The sequence below is a fragment of the Cervus elaphus genome, chromosome 4, assembly GCF_910594005.1.
Source record: "Cervus elaphus chromosome 4, mCerEla1.1, whole genome shotgun sequence".
Lineage (NCBI taxonomy): Eukaryota > Metazoa > Chordata > Mammalia > Artiodactyla > Cervidae > Cervus > Cervus elaphus.
Window position 1 is genome coordinate 27,271,229 of NC_057818.1, and position 21,198 is coordinate 27,292,426.

Genomic DNA, 21,198 nt, shown 5'->3' on the forward strand with positions numbered 1-21,198 from the left:
GCAGGGTCCAGGTTCCATCCTTGATCAGAAAAAACTAAGATCCCACAAGTCCCACAGGGTGGCCTAAAAAAAATGAAAAAAAAAAGCAGCATATTAAATCAAAGTATAGGATGACATGTTAAAGAAAAAGAAAGGAAGAAAGAAGAGAGAGAGAGAGAGAAAGAAAAGAAGGCGCAAGCCATATTGGCTAGGAAATCTTGCCATATACAGCAGCTCATTGGAAATACCCAGGTCCCTGGGGACTGGTCTTACCTTTCTAGAATGTGGATGAATAGAAGAAAGATAAGAGATTCCAAGGGGACCAAAGAATCCGTGGCCACTTTCCCTTAGGGAAATACTGTGCAGGATTTGCTTGGGGAACCAGGTAAAGAATAGGGATATTAAGAAAAATTGGGGAAAAAAAAAAAGAAAAGAAAAATTGCCCCAAACTCAGAAATCAAGCAAAAGGAAGACTACATCTCCTTTCAACTCATGCTGGAGCATTATCTAACTGACCATCTCTGAATTATTTCTCTGTCTGGGAGATGTATCTTTGTTGGATTTAAACTTTCCTGTTGCTTGGAGCCCATGTTCTATAAAGTTGTTTGTTAACTTGTAGAATTTGGTAAAGATGCAAATAATTTTTGCCTGGTAGAAAAGATAACCCCAAAGGTCATAGTTTTATTGCCCTGTAGAATAGTGATTAATGTTGTCTTTAACCAGTAAACTGATTTTAGCATGTCTTTTCTGATGGACTAGATAACCCCTTTTACTCTGATTCCTCTTTGAACCATCTTTCCCCATGCTGCTGTTTCCCTCACTAACAAATTCAACATATCTTGCGTGCAGCTCATTTGTATGAGTCATGTTTTGAATGTTCTTAAAGTTATACTTTAACAGGGAACAGAGGTCATTTTCTGTATTTAAAAAATGATATGGACAAGTGGTCACCTTAATCAGTATAAACCCATCAGAACTTGAATAGTAAGGAGTACCTCTCTGGATGTAGGAGCAGAGACTGATTGCAAAGCACTTTAAAAAAATTATTTATCAATATTTGGCTGTGCTGGGTCTTAATTGCAGCACATGAGATCTAGTTCCCTGACCAGGAGAAGGGTGTGAGGATAACCACCAAAATTATGCTATCAGAGTATCTGAGGGAACCTAAAGGGAAAATTTTAATTTTCTTTCCTGGGTTTTTCTGTATCTTTCAACTTTCAGTCATAAATATGTATTACATTTGAAAGTTTATCAAAGTTATTTAAAAGAAAACCCGCAAAATAAACTTGATAGAAAAAAATCTGGGAATAAATGAAGAGAAATTCACCCTTTATCTGGGCACCCAGGAGAATGGCAGGCTGAGAATATACATCCTCTCCTTGAAAAAACTCCAATACTTTGGCCATCTGATGTGAAGAGCCTGATGCTGGGAAAGATTGAAGGCAGGAGAAGAAGGGGGCAACATGGACAAGATGGTTGGATGGCATCACCGACTCAGTGGTCATGAGTTTGAGCAAACTCCAGGAGATGGTGAAGGACAGGGAAGCCTGGCGTGCTGCAGTCCATGGGGTCGCAAACAGTTGGACATGACTGAGCAACTGAACAACCACCTCAAAAATCATAAATAACTGGTTTTACCAGAAACAAAGGAAGCAGAAACAGCTAGATGGGTCACTTGTTGCTAAGAGAACTTCAGATCGGTTTTGAGCTGAGGGTGATTTTGCCCCAGGGAACATTAGGCAAAGTGTGAAGACATTTCTGTTTGTCATAACTGGGGGGGTGGGGTGGAGTGGGGGTGGAGAAATGCTGCTGGCACAGTGGGCAGGGGCCAAGGATGCTGTGAAATATCCTCCAACTCCCAGACCTGCCCACAACTAAGAATTCTCTGATTACAACTGGAATTGTGCCAAAGTTGAGAAATCCTGGTTTTTAACAAAAAACCCGGGGGGAGGGAAAAACCAAACAAAACAGGATCTGGGGACTTCTCTGGTGGTCGAGTGGTTAAGAATCTTCCTGCCAATTCAGGGGATGCAGGTTTAATCCCTGATCCAGGAGGATCCCACATGCCACGGAGCAACTAAGCCTGAGTGCCACAATGCTGAGCCCACGCACTCCAGAGTCCACACTCCGCAACGAGAGAAGCCACTGCGATGAGAAGCCCTCACACCAAAACAGGGGAGTAGTCCCCGCTCTCCGTAACTAGAGAAAGCCCACGTTCAGCAGCAAAGACCCAGCACAGCGCCCCCACCCCCCGCCCCGCCACCGCCCAAAAAAACCCTCCCTGGGTGCAGTGAGCATTGAGAACCATTGCTTGGCAAGAAATATACTTCCACAGTCACAGTAAACAGAGAGTACTGATTTAACCAGAAAGTTGTCATGTAACTATATGGGGAGGACAGGGAGAGGGGAGGTAAGTAGTTAGGTCGGGTGCATATAAAGCAAGAAATCTGCAACTACTGCCACAGGAAAGCACCAGATCATGTTGATAAATCAGGAAATAGAACATAAGCATCTTGTTTAGGAATATGCAGGTAAACACCAGAGAAACAGCTGAAGGAGTAAGTCATTTTCTCAGGAGCGGAGGACTCCGTAACAGCAGGTTTGTGTATATATGTGGAGGTGGGGGGGCAGTGGGGTAGGGAATGCTTACTGACTTTTGCTAAAAGGTGGCACTTCTGGTAAAGAATCCACCTGCCAATGCAGGGGCAGACGCAAGGGACATGGGTTTGATCTCCGGGTTGAGAAGATCCTCTGGAGGAGGAAACTGCGCCCACTTCAGTATTCTTGCCTGAAAAATTCCACGGACAGCGGAGCCTGGTGGGTTACAGTCCATGGAGTCGCAAAGAGTTGGACATGACTGATCATAGCACAGATAAACATTGTTTCATGGTTCAGTCGCTAAGTCGTGACTGACTCTGCAATCCCATGGCCTGCAAATCCCAGGCGTCTCTGTCCTTCACTATCTCCCGGAGTTTGCTCACTCACGTGCGTTGAGTTGGTAATGCCACCCAACCATCTCATCCTTTGTTATTTAATTTTTGATAACATTAACATGCATGAATGATCAAATTTTTTTTTGATCAAAATTTTTAAAAATAACTTTTATAAAGGGACAGAAGAAAAAACTGGGAGCCACCCAAGTATCCATGTATAAGAAGAGGCTGAATGGATTGTGATTTATCATTGAATGGACTACAAGAACGAGATAGCTGGGTAGGTCCTGACATGGCTGGATCTTCAAGACTCAGCATGACTGTGACTAGCAAAGACTAAGTATGATATGCCAGCATTTATGTAAAACACATGCACACAAAATAGAACTATGTATTTCCCATAAGAATAGAAATAGGTACAAATAAAAGGGCAAAGAGAAAAGCAGGGAAAAATACACTTGGAAGAGGTAACAGGCATAACACATGGGCCATGTGGAGTGGACTCAGATGGGGTTAAGGCAGATTTTGTTCTGTTTCTTCTTTTTTTCTCAAAGAAGGTAAAATTTTATGTTACTTGTAACATTAAATTTTAAAAGTTGAATGTACATTAAGAGAATAAGAAAATAAACCACAGGTTGGGAGAAACTATTTACAAAAGACACATCTGATAAAGCAATGTTATCCAAAATTTATAGAGATTCCTATCTACTGCAGCATTATTTACAACAGCCAAGACAGAAACAATCTAAGTATCCATCAACAGACTAATGGATAAAGAAAATGTGATACATATATGTATGTGTGTGTATTAGTCACTCAGTCGTGTCTAACTCTTTGTGACCCCTTGGACTGTAGCCCACCAGGCTCCTCTGTCCATGGGATTCTCCAGGCAAGAATACTGGAGAGGGTTGCCATTTTCTTCTCCACATACATGTATATATATACAGATGAATACTGTTTTACTCTTGTTCAAAAAAACAACAACACAAGATATACAAAGAATTCTTAACACTCTCAATAAGAAATCAAACAATGTAATTTAAAAAATGGGCTAGGACTTCCTTGGTGGCTCAGTGGTAAAGAATCTGCCTGCCAATGCAGGATACATGGGTTCAACTTCTGCTCCCAGAGGATCCCACATGCTGTGGGGCAACTAAAGACATTCGCCACACCTATTGAGCCTATGTTCTAGAGCCTGAACTACTGAAGCCCATGTGCCCTAGAACCCGTGTTCTCCAATGGGAGAAGCCACCCTAATGAAAAGCATGCGAACTGCAACCAGAGAGTAGCCCCTGCTTGTCACAACTAGAGAAAAGCCTGTATAGCAACAAAAACCCAGCATAGCCAAAAATAAGTAAATAAATAAAATTATAAAAAGAAAAATGGGCCAAAGACCTTAACAGGCATCTCACCAAAGAAGACATACAGATGACAAACATATGAAAAGATACTCTACACATATGTCATCAGGGCAATGCAAATTAAAACTCTGAGATATCATTACACACCTATTGGAATGGCCCACATCTGGAACACTGATAGCATCAAGAGCTGGAGACAATGTGGGGTAACAGGAAACTCTCATTCACTGCTAATGGGATTGCAAAATGGTACAACTACTTTGGAAAAGAATTTAGTGGTCTCTTACAAAACTAAATATACTCTTGTCGTATGATTCAGCAAGCACACTCCAAAACCTGCACACAGATGTTTATAGCAGCCTTATTCATTATTGCCGAAACATGGAACCAACCAAGATGTCCTTCAGTGGGTGAATGGTGAAACAAACTGTGGTACGTCCAAATGACAGAATGTTATTCGGTGTTAAAAACCTTGAGCAGGAAAAAAAAAAAAAAACAAAAACCTTGAGCAATCTAGTGCTCAACATCACTCATTATCAGAGAAATGCAAATCAAAACCACAATGAGGTACCACTTCACGCCAGTCAGAATGACTGCTATCCAAAAGTCTACAAGCAATAAATGCTGGAGAGGGTGTGGAGAAAAGGGAACCCTCTTACACTGTTGGTGGGAATGCAAACTAGTACAGCCACTATGGAGAACAGTGTGGAGATTCCTTAAAAAACTGGAAATAGAACTGCCATATGACCCAGCAATCCCACTGCTGGGCATACACACCGAGGAAACCAGAACTGAAAGAGACATGTGCACCCCAATGTTCATCGCAGCACTGTTTATAATAGCCAGGACATGGAAGCAACCTAGATGTCCATCAGCAGATGAATGGATAAGAAAGCTGTGGTACATATACACCATGGAATATTACTCAGCCATTAAAAAGAATACATTTGAATCAGTTCTAATGAGGCGGATGAAACTGGAGCCCATTATACAGAGTGAAGTAAGCCAGAAAGATAAACACCAATACAGTATACTAACGCATATATATGGAATTTAGAAAGATGGTAATGATAACCCTGTATGCAAGACAGCAAAAGAGACACTGATATATTGAACAGTCTTTTGGACTCTGTGGGACAGGGCAAGGGTGGGATGATATGGGAGAATGGCATTGAAACATGTAAATTGTCATATGTGAAACGAATCGCCAGTCCAGGTTTGATACATGATACAGGGTGTTCAGGGCTGGTACACTGGGATGACCCAGAGGGATGGGATGGGGAGGGAGGTGGGAGGGGGGTTCAGGATGGGGAACACATGTACACCCATGGAGGATTCAAGTCAGTGTATGGCAAAACCAATACAATATTGTAAAGTAAAATAAATAAATTAATAAATTAAAAAAAAACCTTGAGCAATCTAGGCATGAAAATATATGAAAGAACTTTAAATGAATATTACTAAGTGAAAGAAACCAATCTGAAAGGGCTATATACTATAGGATTCTACCTATAAGACATTCTGGAAGAGGCAAAACTATGCAGACAGTAAAGGGAGTGGTTGCCAGGGGTTGGAGAGAAGGGTGAATAGGCAGAGTACAGAGGACTTTTAAATTTTTATTTATTTATTTTTAAATATTTATTTATCCATTGACTGGGCCTGTTCCCAGGCAAGGCAGGCAGGTATCTTTGATCTTCATTGCAGCCTGCAGGAACTTTACTTGTGGCATGTGGGATCTAGTTCCCCGACCAGGGATCCAGCTCCAGCCTCCTGCATTGGGAGTGTGGAGTCTTAGCCGCTAGACCAGCAAGGAAGTCCCCAACATTGTAAATTTTTTTAAATGTTGTAATGAATAAAATTGCATATGTATTATATAGCATCCGGAATGTCCCACACCAAGCTGTTAATAATGGTTTCCTTTGGAGCCTGGCTTGAGAAGGAGGGCAGGGGAGGAGAGGAAACTTCCTCTGTTTCCTCTGTGTCATTCAGTAATAATAGTTTGTGATCGTCTGAATGACTTCTAAGTAGAGTGGGGTTCTGGGGTCCTGGCAGTCCTGGCTGGCCTGTGTCTCTGGCTTTTGATACTGAAGGGCGGTGAGGGTTCCAGCTTGGCCGGGGTGGGGCGGGCTCCAGGGGGATCTGGTAGAACCAGCTGCGACTTCAGATGGGCATGTTGACAGAGTGACTGACTCACTGTTCGGGACGGGTGGAGGTGGCTCCCTCTCTGTGAGCCGCCCCTGGGGCTGCAGCCTACAGAGCGCCCTGTTTCAGCCATCCTAAAGGCGGAGTCCTTTACAAATCAATAGAAACAAGGGACCATTTTAATCTGGGCCTTTGCACAAAGCTCTCTTGAGTCAGCCCGGAATGGGGTGGGGGGTAGGGGTTGGGCAAGGTTCATTGATTAAAGCAAAGGATGTAGAGGAGAATTAGAGGGGTGCTGGGAAAGAGCCTTAAAATAGGGATCTGGGGACTCCCTTGGACCTCTGGCGGGGGGCGAGTTTGGGCTAATGAAAGGATTTTGTCATCCATTGAGCTTCATTAGTGACTAAAAAAAATTTTTTTTTGACCATGTGACATGTGGAATCTTAGTTTCCTGACCAGGGATTGAACCCATGTCCCCTGCACTGAAAGCACAGAGTTAATCACTGGACCACCGGGGAGATCCCTGGTGACCTTTTATATAAAAGAGCTTGTAAGTATAGTTATTTTCTTATTTGGCTTCAGGGCCACCTGTGAGGTAGAAGGAACTGGTATGCTATTGCTGCTGCTAAGTCACTTCAGTCGTGTCCGACTCTGCGCGACCCCATAGACGGCAGCCCACCAGGCTCCCCCGTCCCTGGGATTCTCCAGGCAAGAGTACCGGAGTGGGGTGCCATTGCCTTCTCTGAGGAACTGGTACAAATATGTTCATTTCTTAGATGAGGAAACCGAGGTCTGGCGAGATCAGACCATTTATCTGAGAGGCAGGTTAGTAGCTGAGGGCAGTGTCCTCTCAGCCCGGTCCATCACCTCTCCTTGCCTCCTGGTGCAGGAGGTTACCTCTGAGGTCATGCAGAGAGTGGCTGGCAGAGGACTGAGGTCATTTGTGGGCAAAAGGGAAACAAACAGAACCGCATGGAAGAAGGAAGGAGGTGCCTGTGGGTAGCCTGGATGTGTGGGTTCCCAATACACAGCGTAGAGAACTCCAGACATCAGCAGTCCCTCCCTACAGCCATCAGTTCTGCTAGCAACCTTTGGGGGAGGCAGGCAAGGTCTCTTCACTTCAAGGGAGGCTCAGCAAGACTGAGTAACTTGTTCAGGTCACACGGCTAGTGGGAGCTAGAAGAGGGAGGGGGGTGGTTGGCTTTGGACTCCAAATCCAGTCCCCCTCCTCATCCTGTCATTCAGTGGAACTCAGAGGATAGAGGCTGAAACCAAGGCTGAGAGAAATCCTGACTTACAGACTGACACCCCCCAAGTTACTCTGAGGCTTTGAGGTTTACGAAGCATGATGACACTCACATCTTTATCACACCATCTGTCCCTTCTTTTGTGGTTGATTAGGACAGACTTCACGCATGCATCGGCAGGATACAGGTGACACATTCAACTGGGTCACTGAGGAGAGGGTAATCAAAGTTCTCTTTATTAAGGTGAAGGCAGGATGTAGGGAAACCAGCAAGAACTGGTGCTGGACCTGGCAGGGAGCTGTTGTCTCCCGTAGCCTGAGGGGCGAGGAGAGGGAGTGATGACTAGACCCAGGAGGAATGGTGCTATATGAAGAAGGGACAGGGAACCTTCAGTGCAGACACACAGACAGCCCACGCTGACCTGGAAGGGAAGGAGCTGGAAAATACACATCCTGACTCTACCCACTCTGTGCCCTGCAGTCTCCTGCCTGTGCCTTCGATTTGCTGAGCCCAACCCCAGAAGGCAGGAGAGCCTGATCCTATAGGCTACATGGGTCAGTCCCCCAGGGCACAGAGAGGGATGGAAAGGGTGGGGAGTGGCTTTGGTGGCGGGGTTGGGGGGGGGTACGGGTGGGGGGGAGCAGGGTAGGGAGTAAATAGAAGAGATTTAGCACAGCATGTGATGCAAGCAGATCAATAGTCATCAGCCCCAGGGCCTTTGTTGGAGTTACTGGGTAAAAGTTCACTCTCTCTCTTTGCTGGAGTTGCTCAGCTGGTAGGATTTAAACCTGGTGCTACTGATGATCTTGCGGCCACATAAGAAGAATGAAGATTCAGAACAAAGCCAACACAGAGGAAAAGTAAGGCCAGAAGAAATGGAGGAGGTTGGTATCTTGATGGCATAATTGTGTCCCTGGATCCAGCCATGCCTGAAGGTGGGAGGCACCCTTAGGGCCAATGGATTTTGTTTTATGTGAGCAGATTGGAGTTGGGATTCTTTCACTTGTACCAAAAGGGTTCTGACTGATACACAGCTGCCTGAAGGCACTCAGGGATGAAGGCAGCTCAGAGTGGAGATCTTCCTGGGCCATGGGGGATAGTTTATGAGCAACACTCACTGGGGACAGGGAATAAAAGATTGAGAAGTTGTCTCTAAGGGCAGCAGCCTCTGTGTGAAGTCATGACAACCACCACCATCTTTCTCTGTGCTTGACAGACATCAAATGGTGCCACCCTCTCCAAAATCCTCTGGGGGTGGTACATGCCCACTTTGCAGATGAGAAAACTGAGGCATAGAGATATTAAGTCACTTGCAGAGCCAGGATTTGAAACCAGGATATCTGACTTTTCCTTTTTTTTTTTTTTGTAGCCACACCGTGTGACTTGTGGGATATTAGTTTCCTGACCAGGGATGGAACCCATGCCACCTGCAGTGGAAGTGTGGAGTGCTAACCACTGGACCAGCCCGGCTCTTCTTAGCCACCTTCCCCACCCCACTGTCCTAAAACTTCCCCAGATAAAACAGAGTAAAATCCCAATATATCAAGATATAAGACAGATATTAGCAAAGTTTCTCTGAGAGTGGGGGTCAAGATCTGGGTTCAGAGAAGACAGAGCTGCACTCTCTGAGACTCACCATCACTGTGGAATTCTCTTTTCCTCTTCATTTGAGCACCATAGTAGAGGGCTACCAGGGGGTTCACTGGGGAGGTAGAGAAGTAATTTAGATCCCCATTCAGGAAAAACCTCAGCTGTAGACTTTTGGTGTAATGGTCTGGTGTGGAGTACAATTATATTTGCATCATATCCTTTTTAAAAAAAACTATTGATTTGTTAGGTGTAAACACTTAAATACCCACTGCAATGTGTACAACCCCCATCCCCCACTTTTTGGACATTTTTCTCCTCCTTTTACTTGTTCTTCTTCCTCTTCCCTTTAAAAAATGAAGGATGAATTGTCTTCTAAAAGAAACTAGGACTGTTTGGAGAAACGGCTGATTCTAGATTTGGGTAAGGGAAATGTAGATGAACATCTAGTTTGCCTGAAACTAAGCAACCACACAGAAAATAATGCAGATATGTCAAAAGGATGAAGGAACCAGCTTGAAGGGGCTCCCACTGGCCAAATTTGGGGTAATTTGAGCATTAAATTAAATAATGATAGTAAGGGATTATAAATCATAGAATAAAATAAAATAAGAATTCATAGGTCCATACAGATATAAATAAATAAAGTACAATCTTGACTAGTAAATGTAAAAGATTCCTAAGATTAGAAAAATCTCCATTTGGCATCTGTCACTGTAACAATTTATTCAGGCGAGAATTACCGATGATGGTGGGTGAGAGCATGATGAGAAATAGAGTATTTACAGACATAAAGTGTCTCTCCACAAAACGCTTATAAAGGACAGAGAAATCCAGTAACCTTAAAGCAGAGAAACCTGGCAGGCACCACCTTAGTCAAGTGATCAAAGTTGAAATCACACACTATCAGATGCCTCCTGACACAGTGTACTGAGAACGGCATATCCTTGCTGTGGTTTTCCTGCCCAAGACATAGAACCTGAATCTAATCATGGCGAGACACCAGACAAGCCCAAATCGAGGAGCACAGATCAAAATAACTGGCCTTGACTCTTTATAAATGTCAAGGTCACAAAGGACAAAGACCAAGGCGCTGTTCCTGATCAGAGGAAACTGAAGACACATGACCACTAAATGCAGTTCTGGACTGGAAGAATTCACGTGTCCATTTTACTAAAAAGACATCAGTGAGGCAACTGACAAAAATTTAAATAAGATCTCTGTATTAGATAACAGTATGAAATCAATGTCAATGTTTTGATTAACATTATCCTATAAGATAATATCCTTGCTTTCAGGAAACACACCCTGAACTATTTAGGGATAAAGAAGCATATGGGGTCTGTAACTACTCTCAAACATTTTAAGAAAAATGTTTTGGTAAGGAAAATATAGATGAACGTCTACTTTGTTTTATATATATATATTTATATGGAGAGAAGGACTTCCCTGATAGCTCAGTTGGTAAAGAATCCTCCTGCAATGCAGGAGACCCTAGTTCGATTCCTGGGTTGGGAAGATTTCCCTGGAGAAGGGATAGGCTACCCACTCCAGTATTCTTGGGTTTCCCTTGTGGCTCGGATGGTAAAGAATCCGCCTGCAATTCAGGTCACTTGGGTTCGATCCCTGAGACGGGAAGATCCCCTGGAGAAGGGAAAGGCTGCCCACTCCAGTATTCTGTCCTGGAGAATTCCATGGACTGTATAGTCCATGGGGTCACAAAGAGTTGGACACAACTGAGAGACTTTCACTTTCACATGGAGAGAGATGTGAATGATGAAGAAAATGTAGTGAAATGTTAATATTTGGAGAAGGTAGAAAATCTGGGCAAAAGGTGTATGATAATTTTTTATTATGTTTTGCAGCTGAATTTATTTCAAAATCACAATTTAAAAATAGTGCAATATTAGGATTTCCCTGGTAATCCAGTGGTTAAAACTCTGTGCTTCCACTGTAGGGGGCACAAGTTTGATCCTTGGTGGGGGAACTAAGGTCCCAAATGCCTTGAAGTGTGACCAAATATAATAACAATAGTGCTGTATTAAAAATATAGCTTAAAAAAAAATATAGCTTAGAGTGGGATTATTATTGTGATCCCCAGATGGGTAACTTATGATCTGAGGCTAGCGTCTGGGATAAAATAGGCAAATTCATCAAAAATACTATTTTATTAGATAAAATAAGTTCATTGTTGGTTTGTTATTTCTGAAGGTTTTAATTTGTTTTCAGTCCATTACTCATCATAAATTTAAAAGTACATAATTGAAAAAACTTGAAAGGTAGTGTACATGCAATAAAGTACAATTTTACACTGTGCTATGTGTGTGCTAAGTCACTTCAGTTGTGTCTGACACTGTGGCCCTGTGGACCCATAGCCCATGAGGCTCCTCTGTCCACAGGATTCTCCAGGCAAGAATACTGGAGTGGGTTGCTATGTCCTCCTCCAGGGGATCTTCCTGACCCAGGGACAGAACTCACATCTCTTGTCTCTTGTTTAAGCAGGCAGGTTCTCTGCCACTGGTGCCACCTGGGAAGCCCACAATTTTATATTATACATATGTAAATTTTGCAAGCTCGACCACCACTGATATTCACCCATTATTTAATCCTCTAAGGACCCTGACCAGGTGGGCATGATTATCTTAATTTTACAGGGAAGGAATCTGAGGAAGGTCACACATTAGCAAAGGGTAGGATCCAGATTCAAAGCACTGTCTTTTGAATTCCAAAGCCAGTGTTTTTAAACGTTCTGCTAAAAAATAAATAAATAAATAAATAAACATTCTGCTATGCAAATTATTGAGGCTATTGTCATCAACAGACATCAGTTGAGTACCAGCTACTTTAGCTCCTCATGCCTCAGTTTCCTCATCTGTAAAATGGGATCATAGTAACACTTTTATTAAGACACTTCAGATGCTCAGAATAGTTCCTGTACACTCATGCGTGAATAATTATTAGTAAGTACTGTGCCTAAGGCACTGGGATCACCATGAGATCTAAGATGCTAATCTCCACTCCCAGGCTACTCCCCACAAAAGTAAACAGCCACTGGAAGCATCTCACATTGAGGACCAGCCTGTGGATATCTGGTCCAGGGAACCAGATAGAGGGACACCTTGGAGGGAGTGGCCTCTGCCGGCAGGACCCTGAGATAGGCCTGCGAATATCACTCCTCAGTCTGGAGGAAGCAACTGCCTTTGTTTGCAGTAGTCCTCATGGTGACTGACTCCGAAGGCCTATGTCTAACAGAACCCTTGTCCTAACCCACAACAGGTCTCATCTGTCACCATCAGTGCCATGGCCTTGGTGAATGAGACTTGTCCTTCTGCCTGGAGATCTCCCCACTGGCCTCGCAGGCCCCTGCAAGGATCAGTCAGGATCCAACCAGAAGAGAAACCACTTCTAGCATCTGAAAAGCACATGACTGCAGGGACTTAGATACACTCAAGTTGAAAGAGCGGAGGGGAGCCAAAGAGCCGCTGAGAGTAGGAAGTTACGGCCTCCTCACAGCTGGAGGGGCAAGGGGCAGGTGATGTCACTGGAGACCAGGGCCACGGTCACCCGCAGAAGCTGCAACCACAACTGGCCGGTCCCCTGGGGGCTGCGGAAGAGATGTGGCCACAACTTGGAAAAAACCCTGGTGCTGGGGAAGATTGAGGGCATGAGGAGAAGGGGGCGACAGAGGATGAGATGATTGGATGGCATCCCTGACTCAGTAGACCTGAGTTTGAGCAAGCTCCGGGAGACAGAGAAGGGCAGGGAAGCCTGGTGTGCTGCAGTCCACGAGGTCACAAAGAGTCAGACACAACTTAGTGACTGAACAACAAATGCAGAGAAAGAGGAGAACTCCATCCTCCCACCTCCACCCCCCACCCCTGTGCCCCAAGCTTCTTCTTTCACCTGTCCACTGGGCTCCAGACAGGGCCCTCCAGCTGCCCTGGGAGCCTAGGAAATGCAGAATGAATGGCTCATTGTCACCCCCTGCCCCACCCCACCCCCACATGGAAGATGAAGGGGAAGGAATAGATCTCAGGGCACAGGGGCCAAGACTAGCCCATGGCTTTTCCACCTCGGCATTCCAACAGATTTTCCAGTGCCTGGCACACACCCAGGCTTCACAAACATGTGAACAAATGACCGACCGTTGTGGGAGGAAGGCACAGTGCCCCATGTCACTGAATGTTCTAAAAAGTGAACAACTGGTATAATCACTCGGAAAATTGGCAGTTATCAACTAATATCGACTAATGCTTAACAGACTACGACCCAGCAACTGTACTCCTAAGTGTGTACTTAACATAAATGTGTACACACATTCCCAGAAGACTTTTACTAGTGGTAAATATTCCTAGCGGTGCTTATGACAATAGCCTCGTACTGGAAACCCCTCCAAAACTCATGGACAGTGGTGTGGATAAACACAATGGAACACCGTGCAGCTGCGGTAATGAGTGATCTATAACTACCCACATCGATGCTGTTGGGTCTCATCAACAGGATGGCAAGGGAAAGAAGCCAGACACAGAGGCGTATGTGCTACACAATTGCATTTGTATAAATAGAAAAACAGGCAACACTAATGTCTGCTTCTGAAGTCAGAGTCCTGGTTGAAGCTTAATCCTTCGGATGGATCTGATCCTATGATTCTGAAGTCAAAATGCAGAGGCTACAAAAATGCCAGGCAGGGGGCAGCATCCACATGGAAATGCTGAAGTCTGTAGGAAGAAGTGGTCCCTGGAAAACGAAGGGCGAGGGTGACCTCTGGACTTTGAGCCTCTCTGAGACCTTTTCTGTTTGTAGCTACCTAGATTAGCAGATACATTCTCCTTTCTTCCCCGAGAAGAAACGCCTCTCTCTGAATCAGGTTTCCCAACCTCAACACTATTGATATTTTGATATAAATATTTGCTAGGGGAGCTTGTCCTGTGCCTTGAAGAGTAGTTGAACAGAGTTCAGCAAGTCCCCCATGTACAACCTTCAAGTTGCGAAATTTCATGTCCAATCATGTAAGTTAGTTCACGTGTCTGACATACACCGTCACGTACATGCGGCCTCTACAAGTGTGGTTGTGCTTTGGCATACTTGACTGTCCTGTGCTTGTCTGTATTTTACACATTACTCAGATGCTCAGTCATGTCCGACTCTTTGGCGACCCCTCGGACTGTAGCCCTCCACTTTATCCCTGAGATTCTCCTGGCAAGAATCCTGGAGTGGGGTGTTATTTCCTCCTCCAGGGGATCGTCCCGACCCAGGAATCAAACTCTCATCTCCTGCATTGGCAGGTAGTTTCTTCACCACTAACGCCACCTGTGAAGCCCCTTTTTATGTATTACTTGTGTATAAAGTATTAATATTATAAATCCATTACAGTACTGTATAGCCGATTGTGTTAGTTGAGTACCTAGGCTAACTTTGTTGGACTTATGAATGCCCTCTCAGAATGGAACTCGTTCATATGTAGGGGAATTACTGTAGTGGGTGGAAAAGCATCCTTAAAAATTTATGTCCATCTGGAATCTCAGATTTTGAAATAATGATCCTTGCATGTCCTTATACAAAGAGGAAAGGCCACACAACACACAAGGAAGAAGGCCATGTGAAGATGCAGGAAGAGATTGGAGTGACAGAGTTACAGGGCAAGGAATGCCAAGGATTGCTGGGAAACATCAAAAGCTAGATAAAATTCTTCCCTAGAGCATTCTGAGGGAGCCTGGCCTTGACAACTCCTTAAGTTTGGACTCCTAGCCTCCAGTATTGTGCGACAACAAATTTCTGTTTGTGGCAATTTGTTATGGCAGCCTTGGGAAATTAAATACAAGCAATATCTCTGACTTCTAAACTTTGGAAGTCAAAGGTACCCTTTTCAGTTGTAACAAACAAAAATTTCTCCAGATACTGCAAAATGTCTCCTAGTGGGTGCGGGAGATGCAAAATAGTCCCCCCTCAGCCCCTCGTTAAGAACTGCTAAGCTAATGGGGCAAAAATGGTAAAAGGACCAAGCAGAGTGGTCCTGGTGAAAGTCTAATGGTGAATGGTGAAAGTCATTCAGTCGTGGCCAAGTCTTTGTGACCCCATGGACTATACAGTCCATGGAATTCTCCAGGCCAGAATACTGGAGTGGGTAGCCTTTCCCTTCTCCAGGGGATCTTCCCAACCCAGGGATGGAACCCAGGTCTCCCACATTTCGGGTGGATTCTTTACCAACTGAGCTATCAGGGAAGCCCAGGCAACTCATCTAAGCTACTATATTTCTCAGTTTCCGGATCTGTAAGAGGAAGAGAAAAATACCAACTTCATAAGACTGTTTTGAGGATGAAATGAGTTAATGACTATAAAGTGGTGTGAACCACAAGACTGTCACCACCGTCACTCCAGGTTGCAACATTTAGTTTAGGAGCTATCTCCTCATTTAACCAGGAGCTCCTTGACGGACTGAATGGTCTGCTCCATACATTCCCCCCAGGATACTCAAGATCATATACTAGTATGATCAATGCCTATTTAGAAATGTCTTGAGTTTATACCCATTTAATAACCAGCCAAGTTTTTCCCTTCCAGGAATGCAGATTATTGGTATCCAAGAGAAACTGCAGTATGTATGAAGCTCCAGATGGTGAACAGAGGAGAGGCCTCACAGTGAGGTGGAAGAAGGAAGACACTCCTGCCAATTCAATGAACTTTCTGGGTCTCGATTTCTCCATTTGGAAATCAAGAATAGATACTGTTACAAGGTTGTTGCAAGGATTTTCATAAACTATGCTCAACATGGTGCCAAGGGCATTAGTAACTGCTGAGCAAACAGCTGTTATTATCATCGTTTTAAGAATACTGTTGAAAAGGTAAACAGCGAATGCGCCTAGGTATCTAGTCCAAGGCCAGCGATCTCCCATTGGTCGGCGCTGGGCTGGCCAGAGCGCCGGACTGGGCCTCCGGAAGCCCCGCCCCGCCACTACCGCGTCAGGTCGCCCTGGCAACGCACTGCTGGGTCGCAGCCCGAGTGACGCGGTCGCCGGTCCCCGGCGCTCTTGCCACACTCGGTATTGACCAGGGTAGCTTCGGCAGTGATGACGGACGACGACTCTGAGACTTCTGCCTCGGAGACACAGGCCCAGGACGAGAGCGATCTGCCTGTTTTCCAGCTGTGCGGGCTGGTGGAAGAGCTCAGGTACCCGCCCGCCGGATTCTGAGGGTGGTCCCTACTCAGCGTGTGGGCTCCGAGGCTGGTCCAGCACGGAGATACTCCAAGTGCAAGCTGAACGCTGAGGAAACTGAGACCCGCCACCTCCGCCCCCCCCCCCCCCCCCAAAAAAAAAGGTGGGAAAGGCGCCTACCTTTGCTTTTTATTCCCGTGTCTCCACCTTCAGGGCACTAACAAGCCACTGATGGAGACAGAGATGCGAAGCCTAGAGGGTAATTGGTGAAGCTAGAGCTTCAGCCTGGTGGGTCTGTCTGGTGCCACGCTGTGTGCTTGGCCACTTCTCTATTGGGCGATGACAGCTTGGACCAGGTAAACTCTAAGTCCCTTTCCAATGCTAAGATTCTATAATAAAATTAAGGTGGAAGCAGATAGAAGGGAGGCTATTGAGATACTTTTAGTGTGAAGCAATATACCTAAGCCGGAGTATAAGCATAGAAGTGGACAGCAAAGAAGGGCTAGCCCAATTTTCTATATTTTTAGCAGTCTGTTTTAATATCTGCTATAGCAAGTAAATTGGATATCAAGATTCTGTGAGGTAATTGAGGTTAGTTGTACAACTGACTGGTTTCACATAGAACATCCTGGCCTGGCAGCTGAATAGCTGTTACTGCACAATGTTTATAAATAGTTAGGTCAGAATTGAGGTATTATTACTAAAATAGCTGCAATCTTGAGTGCTTATTATGTGCCAAGTATTTTGCACATATGACCTAATATAATGACAAAATAACCCTAGTAAGTTGGTGAGGAAACAGACACAGAAGTTAAGTCACTTTTGTACAGTCACACAGCTAGTCAGTGGTAGAGCCAAGATTAAGACTCAGATCACACTATTATATATAAACTTCATAACTAATAAGAAGCTACTGTATAGCACAGAGAAATCTATTCAATGCTCTGTAATGACCTATATGAGAATAGAATTAAAAAGAATGGATATATGTATATGTGAAACTGACTGCTGTAAGCAGAAACTAACACAACTTTGTAAAGCAACTATATTCCAATAAAAAATTAATTAAAACAAAGACTCTGGTGCAACTCCACAGCCTACACTGGGAACATGACATCTGCTGAAAAAGAAAGATGCTTTGATGTATCAGGCTTTTCTGTTGAATCTTTCCCACTAATATTAAAATTCAGCCAAACAGGATTTTCAGCGCAGTAAACAGATGTTCAGCTCAATAACATATGAAAATATCAAAGCTGTTCTCTCTCTTATATATACACGTACATACATACATGTGTATTATATTGTTGCTGTTCAGTCGATAAGTTGTGTCCGACTTCTTTTGTGACCCCATGGAACAGGAGCCTGGAGGGCTATAGTCCATGAGTGCATACTAAGTCGCTTCAGTGGTGTCCGACTCTTTGTGACCCTACAGTCCATAAGGAATTTCCCAGGCAAGACTACTAGAGAGAGTTGCCATTCCCTTCCCCAGAGGATCTTCTCCACCCAGGAATTGAGCTCGCATTTCCTGCACTGGCATATGGGTTCTTTACCGTTGATGTATTACATGAAAGTGAAAGTTGCTCAGGCATGTCCAACTCCTTGCGACCCCATGGACTATATAGACCCCATGGGCTATATTCTCCAGGCCAGAATACTGGAGTGGGTAGCCTTTTCCTTCTCCAGGGCATCTTCCCAACCCAGGGATCGAACCCAGGTCTCCCACATTGCAGGCAAATTCTTTACCAGCTGAGCCATCAGGGAAACCCTATACACTCATATGTAACATATGGGTATGTTATATAAGTTGAAAGGGTCACAATCTTGGCATATACAGGATAAACTAGGTTTGTCATCTCTAATGTTTAAAGACCATCTGTTCAAAGCTTTCCCACCTTTTATAGTAGACATCTAGTGAATACTTCATCCATTGAGTGGCTGGAAATAAAAGAACTGAGAAACATAAACCAAAGTAAACCTCTAAAGATTGTGGATGTGTGTAACTTCAAGAATTCTGTAGTGGACTTCCCTGGCCGTCCAGTGGTTAAGAATATGCCTGCCAATGCAGGGGACACAGTTTTGATCCCTGGTCTGGGAAGATTCTGCATGCCACGGAGCAATTAAGCCATGCGCCACAACTACTGAGCCTGTGCTCAAGAGCCCAAGAGCCACAACTACTGAAGTCTGTGTGCCTAGAGCCTGTGCTTTGCAACAGGAGAAGCCACCGCAGTGAGAAGCCCAGGCACAACTGGAGAGAAACCCCTCACTGCAACTAGGGAAAGCCTGTTTGCAGCAACAAAGACCCAGTGCAGCCAAGAATAAATAAAATTTTAAGATAAAAAATCCGGTATTAATTCAGAAGGAATTTCACAGGTGGGTTAGAAGATATTTGAAGATGAAACTTGTACCAATTTTCAGTATATAGGCATATCTCATTTTATTGCAGTTTGCTTTATTGTACCTTGCAGACATTGTGGTTTTTACAAAACAAAGGTTTTAGGCAACTCTGCATTGAGCAAGCATATTGATGCCATTTTTTTCCAACAACATTTGCTCATTTTGTGTCTCTGTCACATTTCCATGATTTTTGAGCTATTTCAAGCTTTTTCTTTATATTATTATATTTGTTATGGTGATTTGTGGTCACTGGTTTTTGATGCTACTATTGCAAAGATTATGACCTGCTGAAGGCTCAGATGATGGTTAGCGTTTTTTAGCAATAAAGCATTGTTAATTAAAGTATGTACTTTTTTAGACATAATGGCATGCACACTTAGTAGACTACAAAATAATGTAAACATAATTCTAATGCACCAAAAAACCAAAAAACTCATGTGACTCACTTTATTGCACTATTTGCTTGATCGAAGTTGTTTGGAACTGAATCCATTATATCCCCAATGTGTGCCTGTAATCCTAGTGCTCTGAACTTTATGGCTCATTAGATGTATATTAAAAATATATATAGAATACTTAAATAGCATTTACTGTGTGCCAGGCACTGTCCCAAAGTCTTTGCTTTCCTTATCACAACCCTCAAAGATAGGTGCTATTATTATTCCCATTTTACAGAGGAAAGCGAGGCACCAAAAGGTTAAGTATCTTACAAGGTCATACAAAGCTAGTAAGTGTTAAATACTAGGTACTTGGGATTTAAACTCCTTTTGGTGGAACTTGCTCAAGGGCACCCTCTGTTTTGCAGCTATGGAAACTCTGCTCTCAAAACTGAGACGGAGATGTTTGAAAAATATTACAATAAACTGGAGCCCAGGGACCAGCGACCTCCACGATTATCAGAAGTCAAAATAACAGGAGCAGAAATTGCACAGGTATGCAAGGGAGATCTAAGAATTCTTTAAAGCTCTTTGCCCCTTTAGATGCACGTTAACGTTTGTTATCTGCCTTTGCTGTGCCCTTCTTGGCCAAGTGGCATATGACTTTTCCCCTGTTATAAGTTTGGCTCTTTTCCCTCCAAGGTTTCTCTTTAGATTAGGAGTGACATATATATACTACCATGTGTGAAATAGGTTGCCAGCAGGAATCTGCTTATAGCACAGGGACTCAGCCCAGTGCTCTGTGGTGAACTGGAGGGGTGGGGTGGAAAGGGTGAGAGGGAAGCCCGAGAGGGAGGGGATATATGTATACACATAGCTGATTCACTTCATTGTACAGCAGAAATTAACACAACATTATAAACAATTATACTCCATTAAAAAAAAAAAAAGGGGGAAGCTGACTCAAAAAAATAGTATGGGGGGGGTCTACCTTTTGAGGATCAAACAATGCCGTCTTCAGGTCCACACGTTTCCTGGGTCACCTGCTTCTGACCTTAGGCTTCAGTGTCCCGTTGTCGCTGTTCAGTCAATTAGTCATGTCTGACTCTGCAACCCCATGGAATACAGCACGCCAGGCTTCCCTGTCCTTCACTGTCTCCCAGAGTTTGCTCAAAATCATGTCCGTTGAGTTGATGATGCCATCCAACCATGTCAGTGCCTAGGAAATCCAACATTTTTGTCTGTTTTTTGCTGAAAACAATGGCCCCCAGTGCATTTTCTCTTTTACGTTCGGCTCGGGAAGCACTGAGCTCCAGGCTTTCCCTGACACTGATTTGATTGCTAGTCCATAGCAGTTTACTATAGTTCAGGGTTTCCCCGTGCTCAAGACACTTTCCCTTACTTATTTTCAGTTCATTGTCAAGCATAGACCTTTGAAGTATTTGGCACAGTGCCTTAGGTTGACTTGTAAAATGAACATCACCTCGGGCCCAGTGTCCAGCATCATTTATCATGGAGCTGGTTCACTCTGGCCATCATTCAGAGTGATTTCCAGCATGTTCGAGTGGTCGTTTTGATACCCACCTTGGGTTGCTTTCTTACCAGTTCCTACTTGACAATGGCTTTGTACTGCTTGTGTTACAGTTACGGAGCAGGCGTAAATCCAAGTCCCGCATGGGCATGGAGCGTGTGATGGGCCTCAGTGTGGACCAAAAATTCGAACTTGTGCAAAAGGAGCTGGAAGACGCAAAGGATGAGATCAGGCACATGAGAGCGAACGCTGAGCGCGACCTACAGCATCACGAGGTAGGCCTTCCAGTGGGCCATCCTCCCTGGGATCCCTGCTTCTGCCTCGGCGAGAAGTATCTTTAGTACGTTCATATGACTGTTGGTGCTTTGAGAGAAACACGACTCGGATAAAATAAACTGAGGACCTACCTTTAAGGAACTTACCACTTGCTTGACGGGATATCAAATTTTAAACTTTCTGGTCTTCCCTGGTATTCCAGTGGTTAAGAATCTGC

The 21,198-nt window shown here is 44.2% G+C and overlaps 1 protein-coding gene and 1 long non-coding RNA gene across 3 annotated transcripts in view; one reads left to right on the plus strand and one right to left on the minus strand.

Annotated features, from left to right (window-relative positions):
* Positions 1-4,040: 4,040 nt before the first annotated feature.
* On the minus strand, positions 4,041-18,548 carry LOC122690689. Its single transcript, XR_006340077.1, has 3 exons — positions 18,537-18,548; positions 8,695-8,700; positions 4,041-4,112 (listed from the first exon to the last, which is right to left on the minus strand). It is a non-coding gene; the product is annotated as an uncharacterized LOC122690689 (long non-coding RNA).
* Positions 16,207-21,198, plus strand: part of CCDC113 (coiled-coil domain containing 113) — a 30,782-nt gene continuing 25,790 nt past the window's right edge. Inside the window, exons 1-3 of one of the 2 annotated variants that reach the window (XM_043897566.1) lie at positions 16,207-16,417; positions 19,603-19,729; positions 20,819-20,980. In XM_043897566.1, the coding sequence (XP_043753501.1) occupies positions 16,317-16,417; positions 19,603-19,729; positions 20,819-20,980 (390 nt within the window). In that variant the 5' untranslated portion in view covers positions 16,207-16,316. The remainder of the gene's footprint in view (positions 16,418-19,602; positions 19,730-20,818; positions 20,981-21,198) is intronic. The other variant, XM_043897575.1, reaches the window with a different exon arrangement.